This window comes from Ursus arctos, chromosome X, assembly GCF_023065955.2.
Source record: "Ursus arctos isolate Adak ecotype North America chromosome X, UrsArc2.0, whole genome shotgun sequence".
In the NCBI taxonomy this organism is placed as follows: Eukaryota; Metazoa; Chordata; class Mammalia; order Carnivora; family Ursidae; genus Ursus; species Ursus arctos.
Genome location: NC_079873.1, coordinates 39794920 through 39819384, shown reverse-complemented (window position 1 = coordinate 39819384; position 24465 = coordinate 39794920). Strand labels below are relative to the sequence as shown.

At 41.8% G+C, this 24465-nt stretch overlaps 1 protein-coding gene across 4 annotated transcripts in view; it reads left to right on the top strand.

Annotated features, from left to right (window-relative positions):
• The first annotated feature begins 3120 nt into the window (after window positions 1-3120).
• Window positions 3121-24465, top strand: part of ZNF41 (zinc finger protein 41) — a 44065-nt gene continuing 22720 nt past the window's right edge. The window contains exons 1-3 of one of the 4 annotated variants that reach the window (XM_057311052.1): window positions 3121-3249; window positions 19772-19999; window positions 22364-22704. In XM_057311052.1, the coding sequence (XP_057167035.1) occupies window positions 22633-22704 (72 nt within the window). In that variant the 5' untranslated portion in view covers window positions 3121-3249; window positions 19772-19999; window positions 22364-22632. Of the gene's footprint in view, window positions 3250-3531; window positions 3900-19771; window positions 20000-22363; window positions 22705-24465 lie in introns of those variants that run through there. The other 3 variants (XM_048213487.2, XM_026513460.4, XM_057311056.1) reach the window with 3 other exon arrangements.

Genomic DNA, 24465 nt, shown 5'->3' with positions numbered 1-24465 from the left:
GTCTGTTTCTTGGGGCACCTGGTGGCTCAGTGAGTTAAGCATCTGCCTCTGGCTCAGGTCATGATCCCAGGGTCCTGGGATAGAGCCCTGCATCAAGCTCTTGCCACTCCCCCCTGCTTGGGCTGGCTCTCTCTTTCTCTTTGTCAAATAAATAAAATCTTTTTAAGAAAAGAATCTGTTTCTTAATAAATTTAAATTTAAATAGCCACATGAGCTTAGTGGTTACTGTGCTGAACAGCTAACACAATAAAAAGAATCACACTGAATATTGGATAAATGAGAAAATATTACCTATATCTGATATGTTGTACAATTAGGAAACTTGAGAGACTATACTAAGAAGCTACCAGAATTGGTAGGTAGTTTTGATAAGGGGCTGGATACAAGATACAATTATAAAAATTGATATTTTCTTCCTATACCAACAGTAAGCAGACTGGATTAGCAAACAAGCCTTAACAATGACAACAAAGACATTGTGAATATCTAAGAACAAATTTAACCAAAAAAGGTGATGGACTTATAAGAAGACGACAAAATGTCATTGCAATATGTAAGACATAATCAAATAGAGACTCATGAAATCCCTAGATATAAAGGCTTACCGTAACAAAAAGCATTAACTCTTTCCGAACTATTATATTAGGGTAATACAGTCCAATGAGAATCCCAACAGTTTTGTTTTGTGGGGTTTGGGGGAGGGGGGTAGCATTCATTTTGAAACTTCATTTTAAACTTCAAGGAGTTCTTAGGAAAATAAATTTGCAAGAGGAGAACTCCTTTGAAATCAGATTACAGAGACACAATCAAGAGTTCAGGTCAAGCAAAACATATGTGCAATCTTATATGACAAAACTGGTATTGAATTCAGTGGATACAGGGCAGTGTGTTCCATAAACACAGTGACACAGTGTCAGTGCCAGCTGACATTGCTGAATTGTACCTGAGCCCTGTGATCCTGGTAAACAGCGAAGGTTGAGAAATCCCCTTATTCTTTCATATTCTGGAAAACTGCTGACTGCCAAGAACTCCCCTTCCCTACATGACTTAGACAGGACTCACGGATGCTCCTGTTGTTTACCTAGGACAAGGAAGACACAGACCTTCCAAATTCCCAGTCCTTGCGTCATAAACACTGATTTAATCAGAACAAAATGCCTGTTAGCCAAATGTCAGTAGAGCGTCTCTTTTTCCTACAGCCTCCTGAACTCGGCTTCTCCCCAAGCCTGAGAAAGCACAAAAAATTGTGGAATGTGCCCTCTCTTCTCAGCCTCCCTTGGGAGGGAATCGACTGACCACAGTGGGCACCTTTCTATCAGATCCTACTGTCCATTCTCCCATTAAAACAGCTCCTCTTCCACAGATTCTGCTTATCTCGGCTTGCCTCCTCCTTCCCCTATCTATAAAAGAGAAGGCTTTTTCTGTTTGGTTATGAGATAATTGCAGATTTCTGAAATGGAAGCTTTCTCCCTATTTGACACAGTAAGAACAAATCTTGACCTTGACCTCATACCATACGCCACAGCAAATTCCAACTAGATTAAAGGTTTAAGTAGAAAAAAATTAAAGCAATAAAAATGAAATAAACGTTAAGACTCTTTCTGGGCAGACCTGGAATGGGGGAGGAGAACCATGCAAGACAGTAATATACAGAAGCCAGGAAAGAAAGTTTAGACATTTCTGATGAGAGAATACATCTTTCTGATTACATATTGAAGGACACCTATAAAATGCAAAGGAGAAAAGGAGTTAGGGGGGAAATACTGCAATGCAACTCACAAAGCGTTGCTATCCCTAACGCACAGAGCTTCTACAAATCGATAAGAAAAAGACGAATCACTTCACATAAATTGGACCAAGGATATGAAGATCTGCAGAAGAGAAAATCTAAGTGGTCAACAAATACAGAAAGGTGCTCTGTTGCAGAAGTAGTCAGGAAAATGCAAATTAAAGCAATTAATTACTACCGGCCCTCACACTGACAAACATGAAAGACTGCATCAACATCCAGGGCTGAAAAGATGTGCCTCAATGAACTCCTATTTTGCTGGTGGCAGTAGGCATGCTACAGTCTTTTGGGGAAGTGATTTGCCTGTTATTTGACAACAAAATACCCTTACCTGCTTTTAATAATAAACTTCAAAATATAGGAAGCAAAAATTGACTAGCACAATGAAAACGCGACATAACAATACAGTGGGAGAATCTCTCTCCTCTCTCAGGAACTCATGGGTCAAGCAGAAGAAAATCATCAGGAAGGAAATACATTCTTTAAAGCCCCAACTAACAAACTTGGGCCAACAAACCCATATGCTCAACCCAACAACTGGAAAATACAATCTTTTTTTCATCAAGAGATGAAACATTTTTGAAAACTGGGCCCTTGCTTGAGCCTTAAGGCAAGTTTCAACAAATTTCAAAGACTCAGCATCATTCAGACAACATTGCCAGACCACAATGCAATTAGAAATCACTACCATCAGATTAACTTTGTGTTTGTGTGGGAAAATGAAAAATGGTGTCAGGAACTGTAAAATTTTCTGCACTCCTTCTGAACTCCTTTTTGGAATCATTAATTCCCAGAGGAGTATGTGACAGACTAAGATGAGTCAAATCGGAAAACAGCTCCTTTGGGGCAGCATTTCAACACCTGTGGACCAAAGCCCACCAAACGTGCAGGTGGCCGTCAGCCGCTTTTGTTTCCTTCCCTTCCCAAACTCCTCTCCCTTATAAAACCCCCCATGCTCCCGGAAACGCGAGCCTGGGCTGTTCTCCCTGTCGCAGCAGCCTGAAAAAAGTACCCATTCTCTTGCCCTGTGAGTCTCGGAGAAGTTTTGCAAGTTGGACAATGGACTTCTAAATAATTCACGGGGTAAAAGGGGGGAAAAGTTACAAATTAGCGCTTGAAACCAAACACTCATGGAAATAAATCAAAACTTGGATCTTTAGAACTTCAGCCTTCATGCTTTTAGAAGGAAGGTCGATCCCTTGATTTTTAAAAATTGGATGAAATGCCCCACCACGGATATCACGGGCCCCCAATTAGTGGCTCCACAGATACTCGGTCCCCGGCGCTAAATCACCTCAGCTCCCCGCGCCCAGAGTGGTTAAACTCTCGCTGCGGGCGACTTCCGCTTCCTGGCCTAAATCTGACACGTACTATTCCCCCCATGGCAACTACCCAGGGTCGGTGACAGTCGAGGAGCCCGGCGATGCCCTCAGCCGACGCGGGGACAGAGGCGCCGGCAGGTGGGCACGTCGCGGCGCCCGGGGCCGCGCCTCCGCGAGCCACCCGCGCCCGTCAGGGGCCGTTCCGTTCGCTCCAGAAGGGGAGCCGGGGCGGAGGCCGGGGCGGGGCGGGCCCGTTTCCAGGCCTGCAGCTCGGAGGAGTCTTCCTAGCGGGGACGGCGCGGCGGGACGCGGGGCGGGGAGGGGGGGGTGGCCTAGCGGCGCGTGAAGAAGCCGAGGCTCCCCGGGGATGCGGCCCGAGGGCGGGGCCCCTGAGCGCCGGGAAGGGCGAGCGCGGGGCCTGCGCCCGGGCGGCCACTGTGGAGAACGCGGCGCGGGCGGGAGAAGTGCCGGCGGCCCAGCCCGGGCTCCGGCCCGGTGGGTTCCCGGGAAATCCCGCAGGGGCAGATCGGCCCGGGGACCGCCGGCTCCGCGGCCGAAATGACCACCCTTCCAAGATGGCGACTCCCGTAGAGACACTCCCGAGGGGACAGCCATGTTAGTTGCTTGACAAAGTCACTAAAGAACATTTGAAAGCCCGCCTCTCCTCCGCCACGCACACGCGCTAACACAGCGCGAGGGCACCCGATGGGGTGCGGGCGGCCGGCCGCTCCCAAGCCGACACTGGGCATGTGCACGGTGTAGTCCAGATACCGAAGAGTCCCTCAGAGGTAGTTTCCACACTTAGGGTTCTGGGACTGAGTTTCACAGAGGCGGCACAGTTGGGCCAGTAAAGCACTGACATGATTATGGGGGTGTGGTGACATGGATTTCGCACTCAGTGATGCTACTCTGTAGGGTGAGTGATGAGGCTTCTCCGAGGTCACTAAGTAGGAGGGGCGTGGAGTGAGTGACAAGGGTTTGGGGTGAGTGATGGGGTCAGTGGGGAAAATAAAATGGGTAGTCCGTGGGATGAGTGATGAGGGTGCTGGGGGGTCTATAGGGTGAGCGATGAGGAGTCTGTTGGGGGGGGGGAGTGGTGAGGATTCTCAGAGGTCACTGATGGGGTCTGCCAAGTAAGAGATTGGACCTGGGGGATAAGTGATGGAGGTCTGTGGGGTGAATCATAGGGGGTTACTGGGGTAAGTGATAGGGGGCCTGCAAGATGAATGATTGGAGTTCAGTGGGTGAGTGGTGAGGGTGTTTGGGGAGTAATGGGTGGTCTATGGAGTGAATGGTGGAGAGTTTTGGGGGTGAGTATTGAAGAATCAATGAATGAATGATTCCGACCGTGGGGTGACTGGTACATGGTCTATGAGGTGCATGATGGGGTTCATTGAGTGGATGGTCAAGGTTTCTGTGGTGTCAGTCATGCATTTATTTGGGACTGGTTGATGGAGGGGCCAATGGAATCAGATATGCTGCCTCATGGAGTCAGTGATGGGTGGTCTTAAACCAAGATGGGATTGTTTCAAAACCCTACTTTGACTTTGTTGGGCCTCCTATTATTTTTCTTTTCTGCATCATTAATTTCTCCCCCTGATTTCATTATTTCTCTTCTTCGGGTTTTTTCATTTATTCTTATTTTTAAATTCCTAAGTTGAATGCTTATCTCATTCATATTCAACCACTTTCCTTTTATAATATAAACATTAAGTTCATGAATTCTTCTCTAAGAACACTTTAGCTCTATGTAACAAATTTTGATATGTAACATTTTCACTGTAGTTTACTTCAAATGTTTTCTAATTTCTGTTGCAGTTTTCTCTCTGACCCCGTAGTTATTTAAATAAGAGATTCTGATTTTCCAAGAAGTTGAAAAAAATTTTTTAAGATTTTATTTATTTATTTGACAGGGAGAGGGAGAGAGCACAAGCAGGGGGAGCGGCAGGCAGAGGGAGAGGGAGAAGCAGGCTCCCCACTGAGCAGGGTGCCCGATAGGCGGGCTGGATCCCAGGACCCTGGGATCATGACCTGAGCAGAAGGCAGACGCTTAACCGACTGACCAACCCAGGTGCCCCAAAAGTTGAAATTTTTGTTATTGATTTCTAAACTACACTCAGAGACTGTCATCTGAGTGATTATTAGGTGAAGAAATAGATGTTCCTTAAAGTGGATAGTATGTATTGAACTTTAAGTTAAATTATTTTCCAAAACTTTTGTAAAATTGGTACTCCCACCAGCAACATCTAAAAGGGCTCATTCTGGGGGACCCGGGTGGCTCAGTCAGTTGAGCATCTGACTTGGGTTGGGGACTTGATCTCGGGGTCACATCCCCAACTCGGGCTTTGCACTGGGGGGGAATCTGCTTCTCCCTCTCCTCTGCCCCCCCCCCCCGCCATACCACCACCCTCACTGGTGGGTGCTAGTACTCTCTTGAATAAATAAATAGAATCTTTAAAAATAGAAAAACATAAAAAAACTAAAAGGAATCGCTCTAACATCCTCTCCCACACTGAATATTGCTGCTTTTTTAATTTTTCCCATTCTGAGGCCCAAACAGAATGATACCTGTTTTTACTTTGGTAAAGTAAATGGTATCTAGTATCTTGTTTTACTTATTTATGCATTTTCCTGGCAACTAGTGGTCGAATATCTTTGCATATGTTTTTTAAAGTTTTCATATCTTTTGCTCTTTTTTTCCTTTAGGTGGTTTGTCTTTCTAATTTGTGAACATTAACCTTCTGTCATTTATTGTGATTTTTTCCCTTTGATCTCTCTTTATATCTTGATTTTTGAAAGATGTTTCTACATATAATTAGAAAAAATAATCATCTGATTAGAGATATCTGTCTTTTTCCTTTTCAGGTTCTGAGTATCTTGTCTTGCCTAGTGAGTTCTCCCCACTTCATGCTTAAACAAATATATGCCTTAAATTTAACATTTTTATAGTTTTAATTTTTAAAATTAAATTTCAATCCAGCTGGAATTTACTCTGGTGTGTGGTATGAGATGAGATCGAAGTTTGTATTTTCCCTTTGGATAGAAAATTTGCCGGCACCAATCGTTAAATGAATACACTTTTCTAACTCAACTACATGCCACTTTTGTCACATAAATTTCCAAGTGTTTATTGCTCTATTTCTGAGCTCTGTTTTTTCCTTCTGATATATGTATCTACTCCCTTTCAAAAAAATGTATTGACTTTTAGAAATACTTTTAGTATCAAATAGTACTAGCCCCTTCACTGTACTTTTTCTTTCTCTTTTGGTTGTTTTCTTTAATATTCTTTAGCATTTATTCTTCCATATGAATGTTAAAACCATCTTATTTTGTTTCAAAACAACCATTAAAACTATGTATTTTATAGTTTTCTTTTTTTTAAGATTTATTTATTTATTTGAGAGAGCGAGGGCATGAGAATGGGGGGAGGGGCAGAGGGAGAGAATCTCAAGCAGACTCCCTACTGAGCCAGGAGCCTGACTCAGGGCTTGATCTCACCACCCATGAGATCATGACCTGAGCCAAAACCAAGAGTCAGAGTCTCAACTGACTGAGCTACCCAGGCACCCCTATAGTTTTCTTCTTATAGACCCAGCACCTTTTTATTTTAAAAAAAATTGCATTCTTAGATATTTTACATTTGTTTTTTGTCACCATGGTGAAAAGCATACTTTTTCTATTTCCAAAGGAAAAAAATCTGTCAATTTTTATTTTCTTTATTGTATTTTATTTCTTATCCAATGCAATGATCAGATTCTCATGTGAATTCTAGCTGCTTTTTACAGTCTCTTCATTTTCCTAGGTAGAATACCATATTGCATCCAATCAACAATGATACTCTCTCTTCCTTCCAAATATTTATTCTGATTACCTCATCTTCTCTTGCATTAGCTACCACTTTTGGAACAATGTTGAATGATACTTGATAGAGGGTATCCCTATTTTGTTGCTAATTTGAAAGTGAAAGTCATTCATTCATTCATTCATTCATTCATTCAACAAACGTTTATTGAGTACCTTCCCCTTGTCAAGAGACTGGGTTTGAAATCCTGCATGGCCACTTCCTAGCTACATGATTTTTTTCCTAACAGATGTATTGATATAATTCATCTACCATAAACTTACGGTAAACTACCCATTCAAAGCTTACAATTCGGTAGTTTTAAGTATATTCATAGAGTTGTGCAACCACCACCACCGTCTAATTTTAGAACATTCTATAACCTCAGAAGGAAACATGGTACTCATTCGTCATTCCCATTCTGTATCCCCCTGCTGCAGGCAACCACTTTCTGTCTCTGTAGATTTAACTGTTCTAGGCTTTTCATATAAATGGAATCATACAAAAGGTGGTCTTTTGTGACTCTCTTCTCTCACTTACCATAATGTTGTCAAGATTCATCCGTGCATGCTATGGCATGTATCCGTACTTTATTCCTTTTTTATTACTGAATAATATTCTTTTGTAAGGATATACCACATTTGGTTTTTTTCCATTCATCAGTTGAGGGGCATTTGGGTTGTTTCCACTTTTAACTACTATGAATAATGCTGCTGTGAACATTTGTGTCCACGTTTTTGCGTGGACATCTATTTTCATTTCCCTTGGGAGTGGAATTGCTAGATCATATGGTACCTCTATGTTTAACACTTGGAAGAACTGCCAAACCTTTTTTCAAAATGGCTGTGCCATTTTCCATCCCACCAGGAAGGTATGTAGGTTCCAATTAGTCACATCCCCACCAACACTTGTTACTGCCTTTTTTAATTCTAGCCATCCTAGTGGGTGGGAAGTGGTATCTCATTGTGGTTTTGATTTCTATTTCTCTAATGACTGCTGATATTGAATATCTTTTCATGTATGCAATGGACTGAATGTTTAGGTCTCCTGCCAAATTCATAGGTTGAAATCCTAATTCGCAGTGTGATGGTATGAGGAGGTGAGGTCTTTGAGAGGTGATGAGGTCACGAGGTTGGAGCCCTCATGAATGGGATTAGTACCCTTATGAAAGGGACCCCCGAGAGTCCTTTTCCCCTTTTTGCCATGTGAGAACACAGCGAGATGTGATCCAAGAAGCAGGTTCTCGCTGGACTCCAGATCTGCTGGTGCTTTGATCTTGGACTTCCAGCCTCCAGCACTGTGAGAAAGAAACGTTTGTCGTTTATTTATTTTTTTTAAAGATTTTATTTATTTATTTTGACAGAGAGAGACAGCCAGCGAGAGAGGGAACACAAGAAGGGGGAGTGGGAGAGGAAGAAGCAGGCTTCTAGCGGAGAAGCCTCATGTGGGGCTCAATCCCAGATTGTTGGGATCACGCCCTGAGCCGAAGGCAGACGCTTAACGACTGTGCCACCCAGGCGCCCCACGTTTGTTGTTTAAACCATCAGTCTGTGGTAGTTTATTAGCAGCCCGAACTCACTGACAATGTGCTCGTTGGCCATTTGTGTATCTTCTCTGGAGGAATATCAGTTCAAATCCTTAGCTTATCATTAATTGAGTGATTTGATTTTTTATCATTAAGTTGTAAGTGTTCTTGATATGTTCTGGATACAAGTCCCTTGTCAGATATGTGATTTGCATTTATTTTCTCCGATTTCGTGGGTATCTTTTCACTTTCTTAGTGGTTGACTTTGTAGCACAAAAGTTCGTAATTTCGATGAAGTCCAATTTATCTATTTTTTTCTTTTGTTTCTTGTGCTTTTGATGCCATGGAATTATATTGGAATGCTTATCTAAATTCAGTTAACTGTAGGAGTGCTGGCTGGCTCAGTCAGTTAAGCGTCTGACTCTTGATTTTGGCTTAGGGCGTGATCTCAGGGTCGTGGGATCACACCCTGCATCGGGCTCCTCGCTTAGCAGGGAGTCTGCATGTCCCTCGCCCTCTGCGCTTCCCCCCTGCTCGTGCTCGCCCTCAAATAAATAAGTAAATAGAAATCTTTAAAATGGTAAATTGTAATCATTTTATTTTCTCTGATTATTGGTCTTAATAGATTTCTACTTTCGGGGGGATTAATTTTGGTAGTTTGTGTTTGCTGGGGATTTTATGTTCTCGTAGAGCTGCTCATAATGCTTAGTTAAATTATTTTGTTCACTCCATTTTATTCTTCTTTGTTAAGACTGCTTTAGCTATTCTAGGATCTGTGCCTTTCCATATAAATTCTAGAATATGCTTGTCTATGGATGTTGAACATATTCTCATGTACTTATTTGCCCTCCGTATATCCTCTTTGGTGAAACGTCTCTTCATGTCTTTTGCCCATTCTCTAATTGGATTGTTTGTTTCTTCAATGTTGATTTTTGAGAGTTCGTTATATGTTATACTTATGAGTCTTTGTCAGATACTTTCTCACAGTCTCTAGCTTTTCATTTCATCCTCCTAACAGTGTCTTTTGCAGAACTACAGTTTTTAATCTGTTGAAGTCAAAGATACGTATTTTTTCTTCTATTGATCATGTTTCTGGTGTCATATCTAAGAATTGTTACTAAGCCCTAAGTTCTGATGATTTTCTCCCATGTAGTCTTCTCACCGTTTTATAGTTTTACATTCTACATTTGAATCTGTGATCCATTTCAGGTTAATTTTTTATGAAGTGTGTCACTTAGATTGAGATTCATTTTGTTTTTTCCTTATGAATGATCCAATTACTCCAGCATCATTTGTTGAAAAGACTTTCCTTCATCCATTGAATAGTTTTTGTACCTTTGTAAAAAAAAAGCAGTAGTTGGCTGTACTTGTGTGGGGCTATTTCTGGGCCCTCTCTTCTGTTTCATTGATCTATGTGTCCATCCCTTCATCAGTACCACATTGTCTTGATTCCTGTAATTAAATAAAAAGCCTTGAAAACAAGTAGATTGATTTCTCCCATTTTATTCTTTGTCAGAATTGTTCTAGCTATTGTAGATTCTTTGTCCTTCCACATAAATTTAAGAATAAATTTGCCTATATATACAAAAAATTCTTGCCGAGATTTTAATAGGATTATATTAAGCCTGTATATCAGCTTGTGAAGAATTTATATTTTTACGGCGTTGAGGCTACCCAACCATAAACACAGTATCTGTCTCCATTTATTTAGCTCTTTGTTGACTTCTTTCATCAACATTCTCTAGTTTTCAGCATGCAAGCCCTTGTACATATTTCGGTACATTTACACCTAAATATATACTTTCTGAGTGATGTAAAGTGTTTTGTTTTTAACTTGTTTCATTGTTCATTTGTAGTATATAAAAATACAGCTGATTTTTGTGTGTTGTTCTTGTGTCCCGTAACCTTGCTGAAGTCACTTATTACTTCTAGAAGTTTTTTTTTAAGATTTTATTTATTTATTTGAGAGAGAGAGAGAGTGAGCAAGAGCAAGAGAGAGAGAGAGAACACAAGCTGGGGAAGAGGCAGAGGGAGAGAGAGAAGCAGGCTCGCTGCTGAGAGTCTGATGTGGGGCTCAATCTCAGGACCCTGGGTATCATGACCTGAGCTGAAGGCAGATGCTTAACCAACTGAGCCACCAAGGCACCCCTTCTTCTAAAAGTTTTTTTGTAGGGTCCTAGGGATTTTCTATCTGGACCATGATGTTACCTGCAAGTAGGGTCAGTTTTATTTCTTCCTTTTCAATCTCTATGCCTTTTGTTCTTTTTTCTTGCCTCGTTGCACTGGCTAGAATTTTCATTGCTATATTGAATAAGAGTGGTGATAGTCGACATCCTTGTGTTGTTCTTGATATTAGGGGGCAAACATTCAGTCTCTCACTATTAAGTATGAAGTTAGTTATAGTTTTTTGTAGATCTCATTTTTAGCAAGTTGACAAAGTTAACCTTTATTCCAGGTTTTCTAAGAGGTTTTTTTAAAATCATGAATGGGTGTTGGATTTTGCCAAAACCTTTTTCTGCATCAACTGATATTATCATGTGATTTTTTTTCTTCTGTGGCCTGTTAATATGGTAGATTACACTGATTGATTTTCAAATATTGAACTAGTCTTGCATTCCTAGAATAAACCCCACTTGGTCATGGTGTATTATTCTCTTCATATATTGCTGAATTATATTTGCTAATATTTTGTTAAGAATCTTTGCACCTATGCTTATAAAAGATATTGGCTTGTAGGGGTTTTTTTATACTTTTTTGGTTAGGTGATAGAATAATTCATCAAGAAACATCCTATTTTCAAAAACAGGTGATGACAAAATGTGCAAAATTTGCTATGCAAACCACGTATAAACCAGTGGGAAAACATTAGTACATCAACGATGTATTTTTTTGTACTCTTTGTCTGCTTTTGGTATCAGGCTTTAGGGAATGTGTTAGGAAGAATTCCCTTTTCTGTTTTCTGGAAGACATATTGTGGGATTGGTGTTCATTCTTCTTGAAAAGTTGGTGGAAGTCTCCAGTGAAACCATTTGGCCTAGAGATTTTTATTTCAAGAGTTGTCTTTTCAATTGCAAAATGAATTTCTTTAATCGTTATGAGGCTATTCAAATGAGCTGTTACATACTGGAAGAGTTGTGGTCGTTTGTACTTCTCGAGGAATTGGTCCATTTCATCTAAGTTGTCAAATTTATTATTGTATTCCTTTATTATTCTTTTGATGTCTGCAGGGTCTATAGGGATAGCCTCTGTTTCAGTCCTGATATTAATCATTTGTATCTTTGATTTTTTCTTTGTCAGTATTACTAGAGATTTGTTTATTTTATTATTCTTGTTGGAAAACCAGCCCTTTGTTTCATTGTTTTTTTCTGCTGTTTCTCTGTTTGCAATTTCATTGATTTCTTTTTTTTAAGATTTTATTTATTTATTAGAAAGAGGGAGAGAAAGAGAAGTAGCCAGCAGAGCGGCAGGCAGAGGGAGAAAGAGAAGCAGGCTCAATCCCAGGATAGATTTTATCTATTTACTTGAGAGAAAACAAGAGCAAGAGAGAGAGAGAGGGAGAAGCAGGCTCCCCGCTGAGCAGGGAGCCCGATGCGGGACTCGATCCCAGGACCCTGGGTTCATGACCTGAGCCAAAGGCAGATGCTTAACCGACTGAGCCACCCAGGCACCTCCAATTTCATTGATTTCTGCTCCTACTTTTATTATTTCCTTCTGCTGGCTTTGGGTTTATTTTGTTCTTCTTTTCTAATTTCTTTTTTTTTAATATTTTATTTGAAGTAATCTCTACACCCAATGTGGGGCTCAAACTTAAAACCCCGAGATCAAGAGTCACATGCTCCACTGACTGAGCCAGCCAGGCGCCCCTTCTTTTCTAATTTCTTGAGACGAGAGTTTAGATTATTGCTTTGAGGCTCTCTTCCTTTCACTTGTAAACATTAGTGCCATAAATTCTCCTTATAGCACCGCTTTTATTGTGCACTGGTTATCAAATCCCAGGGGAGGACTCCAAACACTTCTGCCCACTGCACCTTGGTATCAGAGTCGCCAAGGAAAACACAGCCACAGTGAGACACTGAATGCAACAAAGCTTTACCTGCATAGAGAAGAGACAGAGCAAGATCAGCATCTGTAGTACGCATCCTTTCCTCATAGCTAGCGGGTCTCCTGGCAGCCAAATGGCAGGTAAGCACAGGAGAAGATCCTTCACTCCATTAGTTAGCAAAGAAGTCTAAATTAAACTAAACTAAGATACTGTTCACACCCCTCTCACAGTGCAGTGAAAGGACCCCACTCACTCCCCCATGGAGTCTGAAATACTGAAAGCGAGGGGCAGGCCTAAGAGCCATTGATGTACAAACTTCCGCAGAACAAAACAGCACACACTGAGTTCAAAATAGGGAAAGATACTCCCACACAAAGGCAGTAGCCCCACACAGGCTGTGTGGGCTCTTTGTCTCTTGGTAAGGAAGTGTTCCAGGCCCAAGGTCCATTCTTATATGGTCCAGGGGGGCAGTTTAAAAGATTATGTGCCTGAGACTGTAGCCTACAAATTTTGATATGTTGTATTTTAATTTTTATTCAGTTCGGTGTATTTTTTTTATGTGCAATCATATTTATTGTGGTATTATTTATAATACCTCCCAAAGGAAACAAGCAAAATGTCAAACAATGAGAAATTGGTTAAATAAATCATCTTATGTTTATACAACAACTAATAAAAGTCATGTTGTGGGAAAATAATTAATGACATGGAAAATATTCTTAGCATGCTGACAAGTTTAAAAAGCAAATATTAAAATAATATATATATACTGTCATCCTGATTTTCTTTTTTTTTTTTTTAATTTCCCTTGAGACTTCCTCTTTGAGCTGTGGATTATTTAGAAGTATGTTGTTTAGTTTCTAAGTGTTTGGGGATTTTCCTGTTACCTCTTTGTTTTGATTACTAGTTTCATTCCATTGTGGTCAGAGAACATACTATGTATGATTTTAATTCTTCTACATTTGTTGAGGTTTGTTATATGGTCTAGGATATGGTCTATATGACATATTATCTGTGGGCACTTAAAAAGAATGTGTATTCTGCTACTTTTGGGTGGAAAGTTCTATAAGTGTTGCTTAGATCCTGTTGGTTAGTGATGTTCATGAATTCTTTTATAACCTTGCTGATTTTCTGCCTAATTGTTCTTTCAGTTGTTGAAGGACGCGTATCGAAGTCTCCAACTGTAATTGTGATTTTGTCTATTTCCCCTTTCAGTTTTATCAAGATTTTCTTCATATATTTTGCAATTCTTTTGCATGATGCATACACATTTAAAACTGCTATGTCTTCTTGGTGGACTGACCCTTTTATCATTATGTAATGTCCCTGTCTGTCCCTGGTAATTTTCTTTACTCTGAAGTCTACTCTATCCTTTTACTTTCAACCTACATATATCATTATATTTGAAGCACGTTTCTTGTAGACAGTATATAGCTGGGTCATGATTTTCGAAATAGAATCTGCTAATTTCTGTCTACAATTGGTGCATTTATACCATTTACACTTTCTGTAATTATTTATATGTTAAGGTTTAAGTCTGTCATATTTGGTGTTTTCTGTTTGTTCTCTCTGTTTCTCTCTCTCTCTCTCTCTCTCTTTTCCCTTCTTTGGGGGTATTTGGACATTTTAAAGAATTCTGTTTTGATTGTCTAGTGTTTTCAGGGGGATCTCTTTATATAGCTTTTTTTAACCAGATATTCTATGTATCATGTAATATATACATAACAGAGTCCACTGGCATCATTTTACCTCTTCCAGGGAAGTGTGGAAACCTTACTTATCTCATGTCCCTTCATCCTCCCCTATTTATAATAAAATTGTCTTTAATATTTCCTTTACATGCATTGAGCACCACATGAGATGCTGGAAATTTTTCACTTCAACTGTCAATCGTAATTTAGAAAACTTAGGAGAAGGAAAGCATATTATATTTACCTATATTTTCGCTCTTTCCGTGTTCTTTCTTCCTTACTGATGTTCCAGGATTCCTTCTCTTATCATTGCGTTTCCGGTCAGAGAAACTCCTGTAGCCATTCTTTTACGGTAGGTCTGCTGATAACAAATTCTTAGTTTTCCTTCATCTGAAAATGTCTTGACAGCTCTTCGATCGCCGAAGGATCTTTTCTATGGGTTTAGGATTCTAGGCTAACAATTCTTTTCTTTCAGCACTTGAAAAATGTTGTGCCATTTCCTTCTGGTCATAGTGGCATCTTCTTCCAATAGAAGGCTGTTTCGTCTATGTTGAAAATCTGTTGTTTAGGGTAACCGCCTTCATTAATTATCTTAGCTGAACCTTCTGGATAATTGGCTGCACCTTCCATACCAGCACTTGCAGCTTCACCTTACACTCTTATGTTATGGAGACGGCTTCTTTCCTTAAAATTCACGAACCAACAGGGCGCCTGGGTGGCTCAGTTAAGTGTCTGCCTTTGGCTCAGGTCATGATCCCGGAGTCCCAGGATGGCCCCCCCCCCCCCCCCCCCCCCCCGCCTCGGGCTCCCTGCTCAGTGGGGAGTCTGCTTCTCCCTCTGCCTCCCCCCTCCCCCGCGCTCATGCTCTCTTTCTGTCTCTCTCTCAAATGAATAAATAGAATCTTAAAAAAAAAAAAAACTCGTGAACCAACCTCTGCTAGCTTCAAACTTTCCTTCTGCAGTTTCCTCACTCTTAGCCTTCAGAGAACTGAAGAGAGTTAGGGCCTTATCTGGATTAGGCTTTGGCTTAAGGGATTGCTGTGGCTGGTTACACGGGTGTGGTTTGTGGTGCCCCAGAACAATTACAATAGTAACATCAAAGATCACTGACCACAGGTCACCATAATAAATATAATAATAACGAAAAAGTTTGAAATATTACAAGGATTGCCAAAATGTGACACAGAGACATGAAGCGAGCAGATGCTCTTGGGAAAATAGTGCTGATAGACTTACTTGACAGAGTTGCCATAAATCTTCAATTTGTAAAAGCTTCACTATCTGGGAAACACAATAAAATGAGGTATGCCTGTATTTCTTTGCTGGGATTTTCTATTGTCTCATTTGTGTTAATAAGCATTTTTCATAATTGCCCAATGAAGCATGTTTATGATGGCTGCTCTAAAATCCTTGTCAGATGGGGCGCATGGGTGGCTCAGTCAGCTGGGCGTCAGACTCTTGATTTTGGCTGGGGTCATGATCTCAGGGTCATGGGATCGAGCCCTACATCGGGCTCTGTGCTCAGTGGGGAGTCTGCTTGGGATTCTCTCTCCCTCTGCCCCTCCCCCCTCAAATAAATAAGTAAATCTTTAAATAAAATAAAATTATATTTAAAAAAAGAAAATCCTTGTCAGATAATTCCAACATCTGTGTTATCTTAGTGTTGGGATCTGCTCAGTGTCTTTTCTCATTTGAGTTGAGATTTTCCTGGTTCTTGGTATGACATCTAATTTTTCATTGTGTTCAGGACATTTGGGTATTAAGAGGTTCTGGAATTTATTTAACTCTCGTGTTTTTTTTTTTTTTTAAAGATTTTATTTATTTATTCGACAGAGAGAGACAGCCAGCGAGAGAGGGAACACAAGCAGGGGGAGTGGGAGAGGAAGAAGCAGGCTCATAGCGGAAGAGCCTGATGTGGGACTCGATCCCAGATCACCGGGATCACGCCCTGAGCCGAAGGCAGACGATTAACCGCTGTGCCACCCAGGCGCCCCAACTCTCGTGTTTTAACAGGCCTCCCTTGACAGAGGTCCATTTGGTAAAGGGAGATGTCACCTCATTGATTACTGCTAGGTGGGGATGGAAGTCCAGGTTCTCCACTTGGCCTCTTGGGGGGGGGGCTCCTTTTTTTTTTTAATGGCAGGGGGAGGAGCTGAGGGAGAGGGAGAGAGAGAATCTTAAGCAGGCTCCATGCCCATCTTGGAGCCCATCACGGGGGTCAGTCTCACAACCCTGAGATCATGATCTGAGCCAAAATCAAGAGTCAGACACTTAACCTACTGAACTATCCAGGTACCCCGGGGTGGGCTCCTTTTTATTGCCTGATGGGGGTAGCAATTCATGCTTCTCACTAGGCCTCTGCTGATACCACCCTGACTGGGAGGTAGGTACCTTGTCCCGGCTTCCCATTGGATGTCCATTGACACTATTGGCACAAGTGCCCTTGTTACTGCTGAGCCCTGGTGAGAGCTCCAGTAGGCCTTCTCTGACATCACTTAGTGGGGAGGAGGAAGGACACTGTTATCTCTGGGTGAGGATGGAAGCCCAGACTCCCCACATTGTCTCCACTGTCACCAAAGGGCAGGGGAGAAGGAGGCAGCTGTTACTGCCTAGCAAGGAAGAAAGATCTGGCACCCTAATGGGCTTTCTCTGATACCACCTGGGCAGTGGGCAGGGGGTAGGGGGTTAGGGGTTGGGGGTGCCTTCTTATAGTTTGTCAAGGGTGGAAGTCTAGGCTCTCCACTTGGCCTTTGCTGTTAGTAATGGTAGTGGAACCCCCGTGTTTTTTTTTGTGGTGTTTGGCCTGAGTAGAGCCATCACCGTCTAAAAGTTTTCTGTCTTGGTAGACTGCCTCTTTCCTGGTCCTTTGACTAGAGAGAGCAGGCTTTTCTTGGGGCAGTTTTTGTCTGTACCCATTGGCCTTTCGAGGTTGCTGGCTTCTCCAGCACCAAGTCTAGGATATATGAGGCTAAAAGAAAACCCAGAGAACTCTGCCACGTCATTTTTGGGGTCTCAGGATCCCTAGCCAGTCTGCCCTCTTCGTTCCACCTTTCAGAATCTTCCTATGTGTTATATCTAATGTCCACACTTTTTAGTTGTATTTAGCAGAAAGAATAGGTAAACTAATATCTACTCCATCCCCAGAAGAGGAAGTCCCTGTAATTATGATTTTGAAGACTTCGTGTGGTTTCATGCATTTATGTTGGTTTTATTTGTGTATATTGAATGGCCCTAAAGATTTATACAAAGGTTTATGTACTTCTTTATTGTATATTTTGTTATTAAAAATGGATCCCTTTGGGGGCGCCTGGGTGGCTCAGTCAGTTAAGCATCTGCCTTCGGCTCAGGTCATGATCCCAGGGTTTGGGATCGAGCCCCACATCGGGCTCCCTGCTCGGCGGGGAGCCTACTTCTCCCTCTCCCTCTGCCCCTCCCCCTGCATGGGCTCCCTCCCTCTCTCTCTTTCAAATAAATAAATCAATCAAATCTTTAAAAAAATAAAAATTAAAAAAATAATAATAGAATTTAAAAATAAAAAAATAAGAAATAAAATAAAAATGGACCCTTTTGTTAATCCATTGAGCACTTTGGGCTTAATTTCCACCTCAATAATTATATTTCTGGATGTGCTTTCGTTTTCTTAAATTTGCCTGGTGTATTGTATCTTTTTTAAATCTTTATTTAGTTATGACATAACACCCAAAACTGCACAGATTATGTATTTAGCTTGATGATTTTTTAACAGGCTGAGTAAACATGTACAACCACTACCTAGCTTTAGAAATAGAATATCACTAGCACCCACGAAATACCCCTTGTATTCCTTTCCAATCACTAATCTCCTCCCAGGGGGTACCAACAGCCTCACTTCTAACAGCATAGATTTCGTTTTCCATGTTTTTGAAATTTATATGAACATAATCATACAGTATTTATTCATTGCTCTTTTGAGTCTGGCTTCTTTGGCCAATGTAGTATTCATGAGATGAGATCCATGCATGTTGCGCGTAGTAATTTGTTCATTCTTGTTACTGTATAGTACGTCTTGTTTGAATATAGGACAACTTGTTTATCCATTCTGATGTTGATGGTCATTTGCATAATTTTCAGTTTTGAATAAAGCCACTCTGAATATCATCATACTTGTCTTTCAGTCAGCGTATGTTCACAGTTCTCTTGAGTGTATTCCTGGGAGTGGAGTAGCTGGGTCATAGGCTAGTGCATGTGTTCAGCTTTCTTTTCTTTCTTTTTTTTTTTTTTTAAGATTTTATTTATTTATTTTACAGAGAGAGACAGCGAAAGAGGGAACACAAGCAAGGGGAGTGTGAGAGGGAGAAGCAGGCTTCCCGCCGAGCAGGGAGTCCTATGCGGGGCTCGATCCCAGGACCCTGGGATCATGACCTGAGCTGAGGCAGATGCTTAACAGCTGAGCCACCCAGGTGCCCTCTTTTTTTTTTTTAAGATTTTACTTATTTGAGAGAGAGAGAGAGCACACGAGCAGGGGGAGGGGGAGAGGGAGAGGGAGAAACAGACTCACGGCTGAGCGGGGAGCCCGACATGGGGCTCGATCCCAGGACCCTGAGATCATGACTTGAGCTGAAGGCAGCCACTTAACCGACTGAGCCACCCAGGCGCCCCTGTCTTGAGCTTTCATAGATAACACCAAACAGTTTTACAAAGTGTTTATACTATTTTATGCTCCTCAAAAACAATTTATGAGTTTCCATTGCTCATATCCTCACCAGCTCTCTTGGTTATTTTCCGTCTTTTCCATTTTTAGCCATTTCTGGTGGGTATGAAGGATTATCTGATTGTAGTTTAATTTATATTTCCTTGCTAACTCATGAAGTTGAGCACCTTTCCTGCGCTTATTTGCCACTTGGCATGTCTTCTTTGGGGAGTGCCTGTTCCCTTTGCTCTTTTCCTATTGCTCCTATTGATTTCTAGGAATTGTTGATATATTTGAGATATGAATTATTTGTCAGATACCAGGATTACAGTCATCTTCTCCCACTGTGGGATTTGCCTTTTTCACTCTTAATTTTGTCTTCTGATGAACCAAGGTCTTTAATTTCACCGTAGTCCAATTCAATAACCTTTTATTCTACCAGATATCAAAACTTGATATTGGGGCGCCTGGGTAGCGCAGTCGTTAAAGCGTCTGCCTTCGGCTCAGGGCGTGATCCCGGCGTTCTGGGATCGAGTCCCACATCAGGCTCCTCCGCTGGGAGCCTGCTTCTTCCTCTCCCACTCCCCCTGCTGTGTTCCCTCTCTCGCTGGCTGTCTCTCTGTCACATAAATAAATAAAATCTTTAAAATAAAAAAAAAAAAACTTGATACGAAGCACATTAATTAAGACATTGTAGTACTGGTCCACGAATAGGCAAATAGACCAATCGAAACACAGAATCCAGGAATGAACCTCCACATAGACGGTCACAAAGCAACACTGCAGAGCAGTTGAGAAAGGATAGTCTTTTCAGTAAGTCATGCTGGATCACCTTAATATCCATATGGAAGAAATGAATCTTTTTTAAAAAAAGATTTTATTTATTTGACAGGGAGAGAAAGAGAGAGAGCGCACAAGCAAGGGGAGCAGCGGAGGGAAAGGGAGAAGCAGACTCCCCGCTGAGCAGGGAGCCGGACCTGGCCTGGGGCTCAATCCCAGGACCCCAGGATCATAACCTGAGCCAAAGGCAGATGCTTAACTGACTGAGCCACCCAGGCGCCCTGGAAGAAGTGAATCTTGACCCGAACGCATATGACACACCAAAATCCTTCCCAAGAAGGTGGGCTATAAATCTAAATGTAAAAGACAGAACAATACAAATTTAGAAGAAAACATTAAACATCTTTATGACCCTGAGGTAGGCAAGGTTTTCCTAAGACATAACACGTGCCAACCATAACAGAAAGAGGGATAAATAGCATGGCATGTTTCTGTCCAACGCTTCATTTCACATCTTCGTCTTTTTGTTTTAGATATGTGGCACCTGTGTTTTGTTTTGTTTTGTAAACCAATCCCATTGTCTTTATCTTTTATGGCAGGATTCAGCTCATTCAATTTAGTTGAATTATAACATTAAATTTCGTGCCTTCTTTTATTTTATGTTCACTATTTATTTTGCTCAGTTGATATTTCCACTCTTTCCCTTTTCCTATTTTTTCTGGTTTGGTCACATTTCTCATTCCCCTCTGGGTTCTTATTATCTTGGAATTCTGATAGCTAGGAATTCTGATTATTTTTATCAATTTCTTCCTTACAAATCTAATTGTCTATATATTCTCTGTTACTAGATCCAATAATGTTGTAATCATATTTGGATCTAGGAGTAGAGGTGCGTGATTTGCCTTCCCGTCCTCATTTTGCTCAGTAGATTTTTCTAGGGTTTTTTAAATTTTCCACTTAGTAATAATCTTATTTATTCCATATGCCAAGTTACATTATTTTTCTTTATTCAGATATAACTATATATTACAAGAACCATTTCTCAAGACTGCTTTCCTCTGATTTTGAAGTTTCTGTTGCTATTAAATTTATAATTTCTTAGGCTATTCCCTTGAGTATTCTCCTGAGCTAGGAATGGTGGCATTTAAATGCTTTTATGTCTAAAATTGTCTTTTGCTCTGACAGAAGAATAGTATCAAACTAGGATGGGTTTTAAATTCTTGAATCTCAGCCCTTTTCTGTCAGTAATTTGTAGATATTTTCTTCTAATATGATTCCTGTCATTGCAAACAAAAAGTCTAGTGCCATTGTGAGCCCTTTCCATTGTAAATAACATGTTATTTCTGCCCGGAAGTGTTGTAGATTTTCTTTTTATCCTTTACATTCAAGGCCAAATCAGATTTGGGGTTGATTTGTTTCCTCTGGGAGTCAAGAATTGGGGGGATTTCTGTGGGGAAGGATCAATGAGGTAGGGGCCAGTAGAATTAGATAATCTAAAGCCTATAAATGTGGTTCACAATGGGGCAGTGAGTGACAGTCTCGGGAAATTCTTGAGGTTTTAGAAGAGTTGGAGATGTAAGTATCTGAAGTCATTGATTAGCCCACGAGAGTTATTGATTGGAATACTGAGGTGGCGAATGATTGCTTGCAAGCCTGGGATTACAAGTTTTGGGGAGTCAATTTTGGTGGCCCTATGCGAGTCATTGATTGAGACCCGTGGATATCGGTAAATGCGGGACTGTGTGATTTAGTATATTATTGAAGGTTCCATGGGAGTCACTAATTCTATATATGGGCTGTGAGTTATGGGGTCCTATAGGAGGTCAGTTTGACCCCCGAAGGGCATTGAGTGGATCAGTGGTTGGTTTTCTACTGAGGGTGTATTGCCTGTGTTGGTGATTATTTGGGGAGCCTGTGGAAACCAGTTGATGGTACCATCTGGGACACGGTTTTGTCAAGCAGTGTGGGTTACTGATTTAGGAGCCTGTACAGACATGCTGGTTTTCAGTGCCCAGATGGGAGCTGGGGGAGGGAGGCAATGAGTTTATGTTTTCGTCTATGGCAGAAGAGGGTGGGCTCTCTAAGTTGCCCACAACATACACGGAATTATACAGAAGCTCAGTTTATGCACATGTGACATGATCACCCCTAGCCAGACCACTTTAAGGGCAGCAGGAAATGGAAATAATGTTTTTTGTGACCTGCCATGTACAGAATACCATATGGCATAGTAGTTAGGAAATGTACCTTGGAGCTAAAACCAGGCATACCTGGGTTTGAGTCCTTGTCCTTCCCCCTAATCTGAATGATATTGGGGCAGATTTCTTAATATCTCCAAACATCTCTATCTGATGATAAATGGGAATAATAATAATAATGGAATACCTAGTTCACAGGATGAGTTTGAAAACTAAATGAGGTACCTGCCTTGCATCTTGTAATAATAGCAATATTTAATATCAATGGAATATGTTCCAGGTAGCATCATATCATTTAATTCTAACAACCCTATGAGACAGGTGTTTTCATCCTCAGTTTTAACATGAAGAAACTCAGACTAAGGCGATTTCCCCAGACTCTAGCTAGAACGTAGACGATCTGGAATTCAAGCCCTCATTTGTTTTATACCAAGTCTTATGAGTATTTTTTTCATATTACATGCTAACACTTGGTGTTGGTTTTACTGAATTTCTCTTTTTCACAGTATCCAGCACAGAGAGCTGCCCCCTTGGTGCTCCCCAGGAAGCATTTGTGGGGTGAATGGTGAATGACTGACCGCATGGACACTGGCTTTCCAGGGTTTTTTGGAGTCTCTGCGGAGCCCCTGGGTCAGACCCCGTAGCAGAGGCTGCAGGAACTACCTCCCGGCCCCAGCGGCTCTGACTGAGTCCCCAGGTGCCCGCCTGGCTTCAAGCTCCTGGGAAGAGCGGAGTCATCAGCAAGAGAGCCCGAGAGCTGAGGCCCAGCAGGAACATGCCAGCTAACCGGAGTTCTCCCCAGTGGTCCTCGGTCCTGGCTGCAGAGGGACATGGCAGCTTGTGTGAGGTGAGGAGGGAGAGGGCTCCAGGGGCAGGACTTCATTCCGTGAGGAGACAGCCATGACCTTTCACCAGGGCCTCAGGGGAGGGGCAGGTGGGTCACAGAAGTGGCAAATTCTAGGCTCCCAGGTCACTATCCTCCTGCTGTGTGAGTACCACGTGACTGATGTCCCATATCCAGAGACCTGTGTGTTTCAATGGACATGTGATGTGGCTGAGGGAGGAAAGGGGGGATGGGAGGGTCACCCCACATCTGGGGTCCTAGCCAGGGAGATGCTACCCCCGACCCCCAGCACAGGCCCTGCAATCTCCATTGGCTCTTTGCAGATGCTCAGCTGATCCCCCCGCACCCCAGCCTCCTTTCCCCCTTGTCTCTGGAGATTTGCTGACTTCTCCTCTGTCCTGATCTAGGGCAGAAAAATCCCTTTTCTCTGGAACTGAGAGGATGGCAGGGTACTAGGGCAACAACAGTCTCCAGGGTCCTTCAGGTTCTTCCTCCTTTCAAAGGTGATAAAATGGGCTGAGAAGGCCCAGGTCTCTTAGATTGTGAGTATGAGCTTGGAGTGGAACCACGTCTCCTGAATGTGCCCTCCACCCTCACCGCAACAGCCAAGACCAAGTTGCCCACTCAAAGTTCCCTTTGGGTACCTGGGTGGCTCAGTCTATTGGGCATCTGCCTTCAGCTCAAGTCATGATCTCCAGGTCTTGGGATCGAGCCCCGTGTCTGACTCCCTGCTCAGTAGGGAGTCCGCTTCTCCCTGTCTCTCTCCCTCTCCCTCTGCCCCTCCCTGCCCCAGCTCATGCTCTTTCTCTCTCTCTCTCTCTCTCAAATAAAGAAATAAAATCTTTAAAAAATAAAATAAATAAAATAAAAGTTCCTCTTGAGAATCTGTAAACAGGGGAAGATGATGAGAGAACCAGACCCTGCCCGACAGCTACCTTCTTCAGACCTTCCTGTGGAAGCTGTCACTTCTGGAACAGGCTTCTTGTCACAGGGGCTCAGGGTCACATGGACATTAGGATATTAAACTTTAAAAAATTATTTTGGTTTTTATTCTTTCATAATTTCATTATTTCACAATAAAATGTTAGAAAATGCAGGTAAACAAATAGAAGAGAATAAGACATTACTTGTAATTCCAGCATTACCCGGAGTTAACTACTGTTAACATTTAGCTATATTTCCTTTCCTTTCAGTTGATTTTTTTCTTCGTATGCGCATGCGTGCATGTATGTGGGTATATGTGTGAGGCTGTGGGTCTGCATACATACCATACACATATACATTCTATAGCTCAAGTTTCAAAATGGAATTACAGTATTTGGTTGCCTCCTTTTTAATTTTACAGCTTGACATGATTTTCCGGGCATTCAGTATTTTTTCTTCATATACACATAACGACAGCATTCTGTCCTTTGGATAAACTTGAATTCATTTAACCAATCCACTGTATGTGCATTTAGGGTGTTTCAGGTTTGCTGTTGTGATTAACACTCCTGTGGTAAAATTCCTGCACTTAAATATTTTTGTCCAAGTCACTGAAATTATATTTTGGTCAAAGGTATGAAGGCGCTGAATGGTAAATGAATTGCTGCCTAACCTTAGTGCCCTTCCACCTATGGAAATGTTTAGGCTCTGCTCCATCATATCAATCACAGACCCACAGTTTGGGGCCACAACAATGTGGTCCTCCCCAGTCTTTCTGCAGGTGGCCTCTTGCCCAGCCAGTGTGTGGGAATTTCTAGATGAAAGATTCTGGGCTCTATG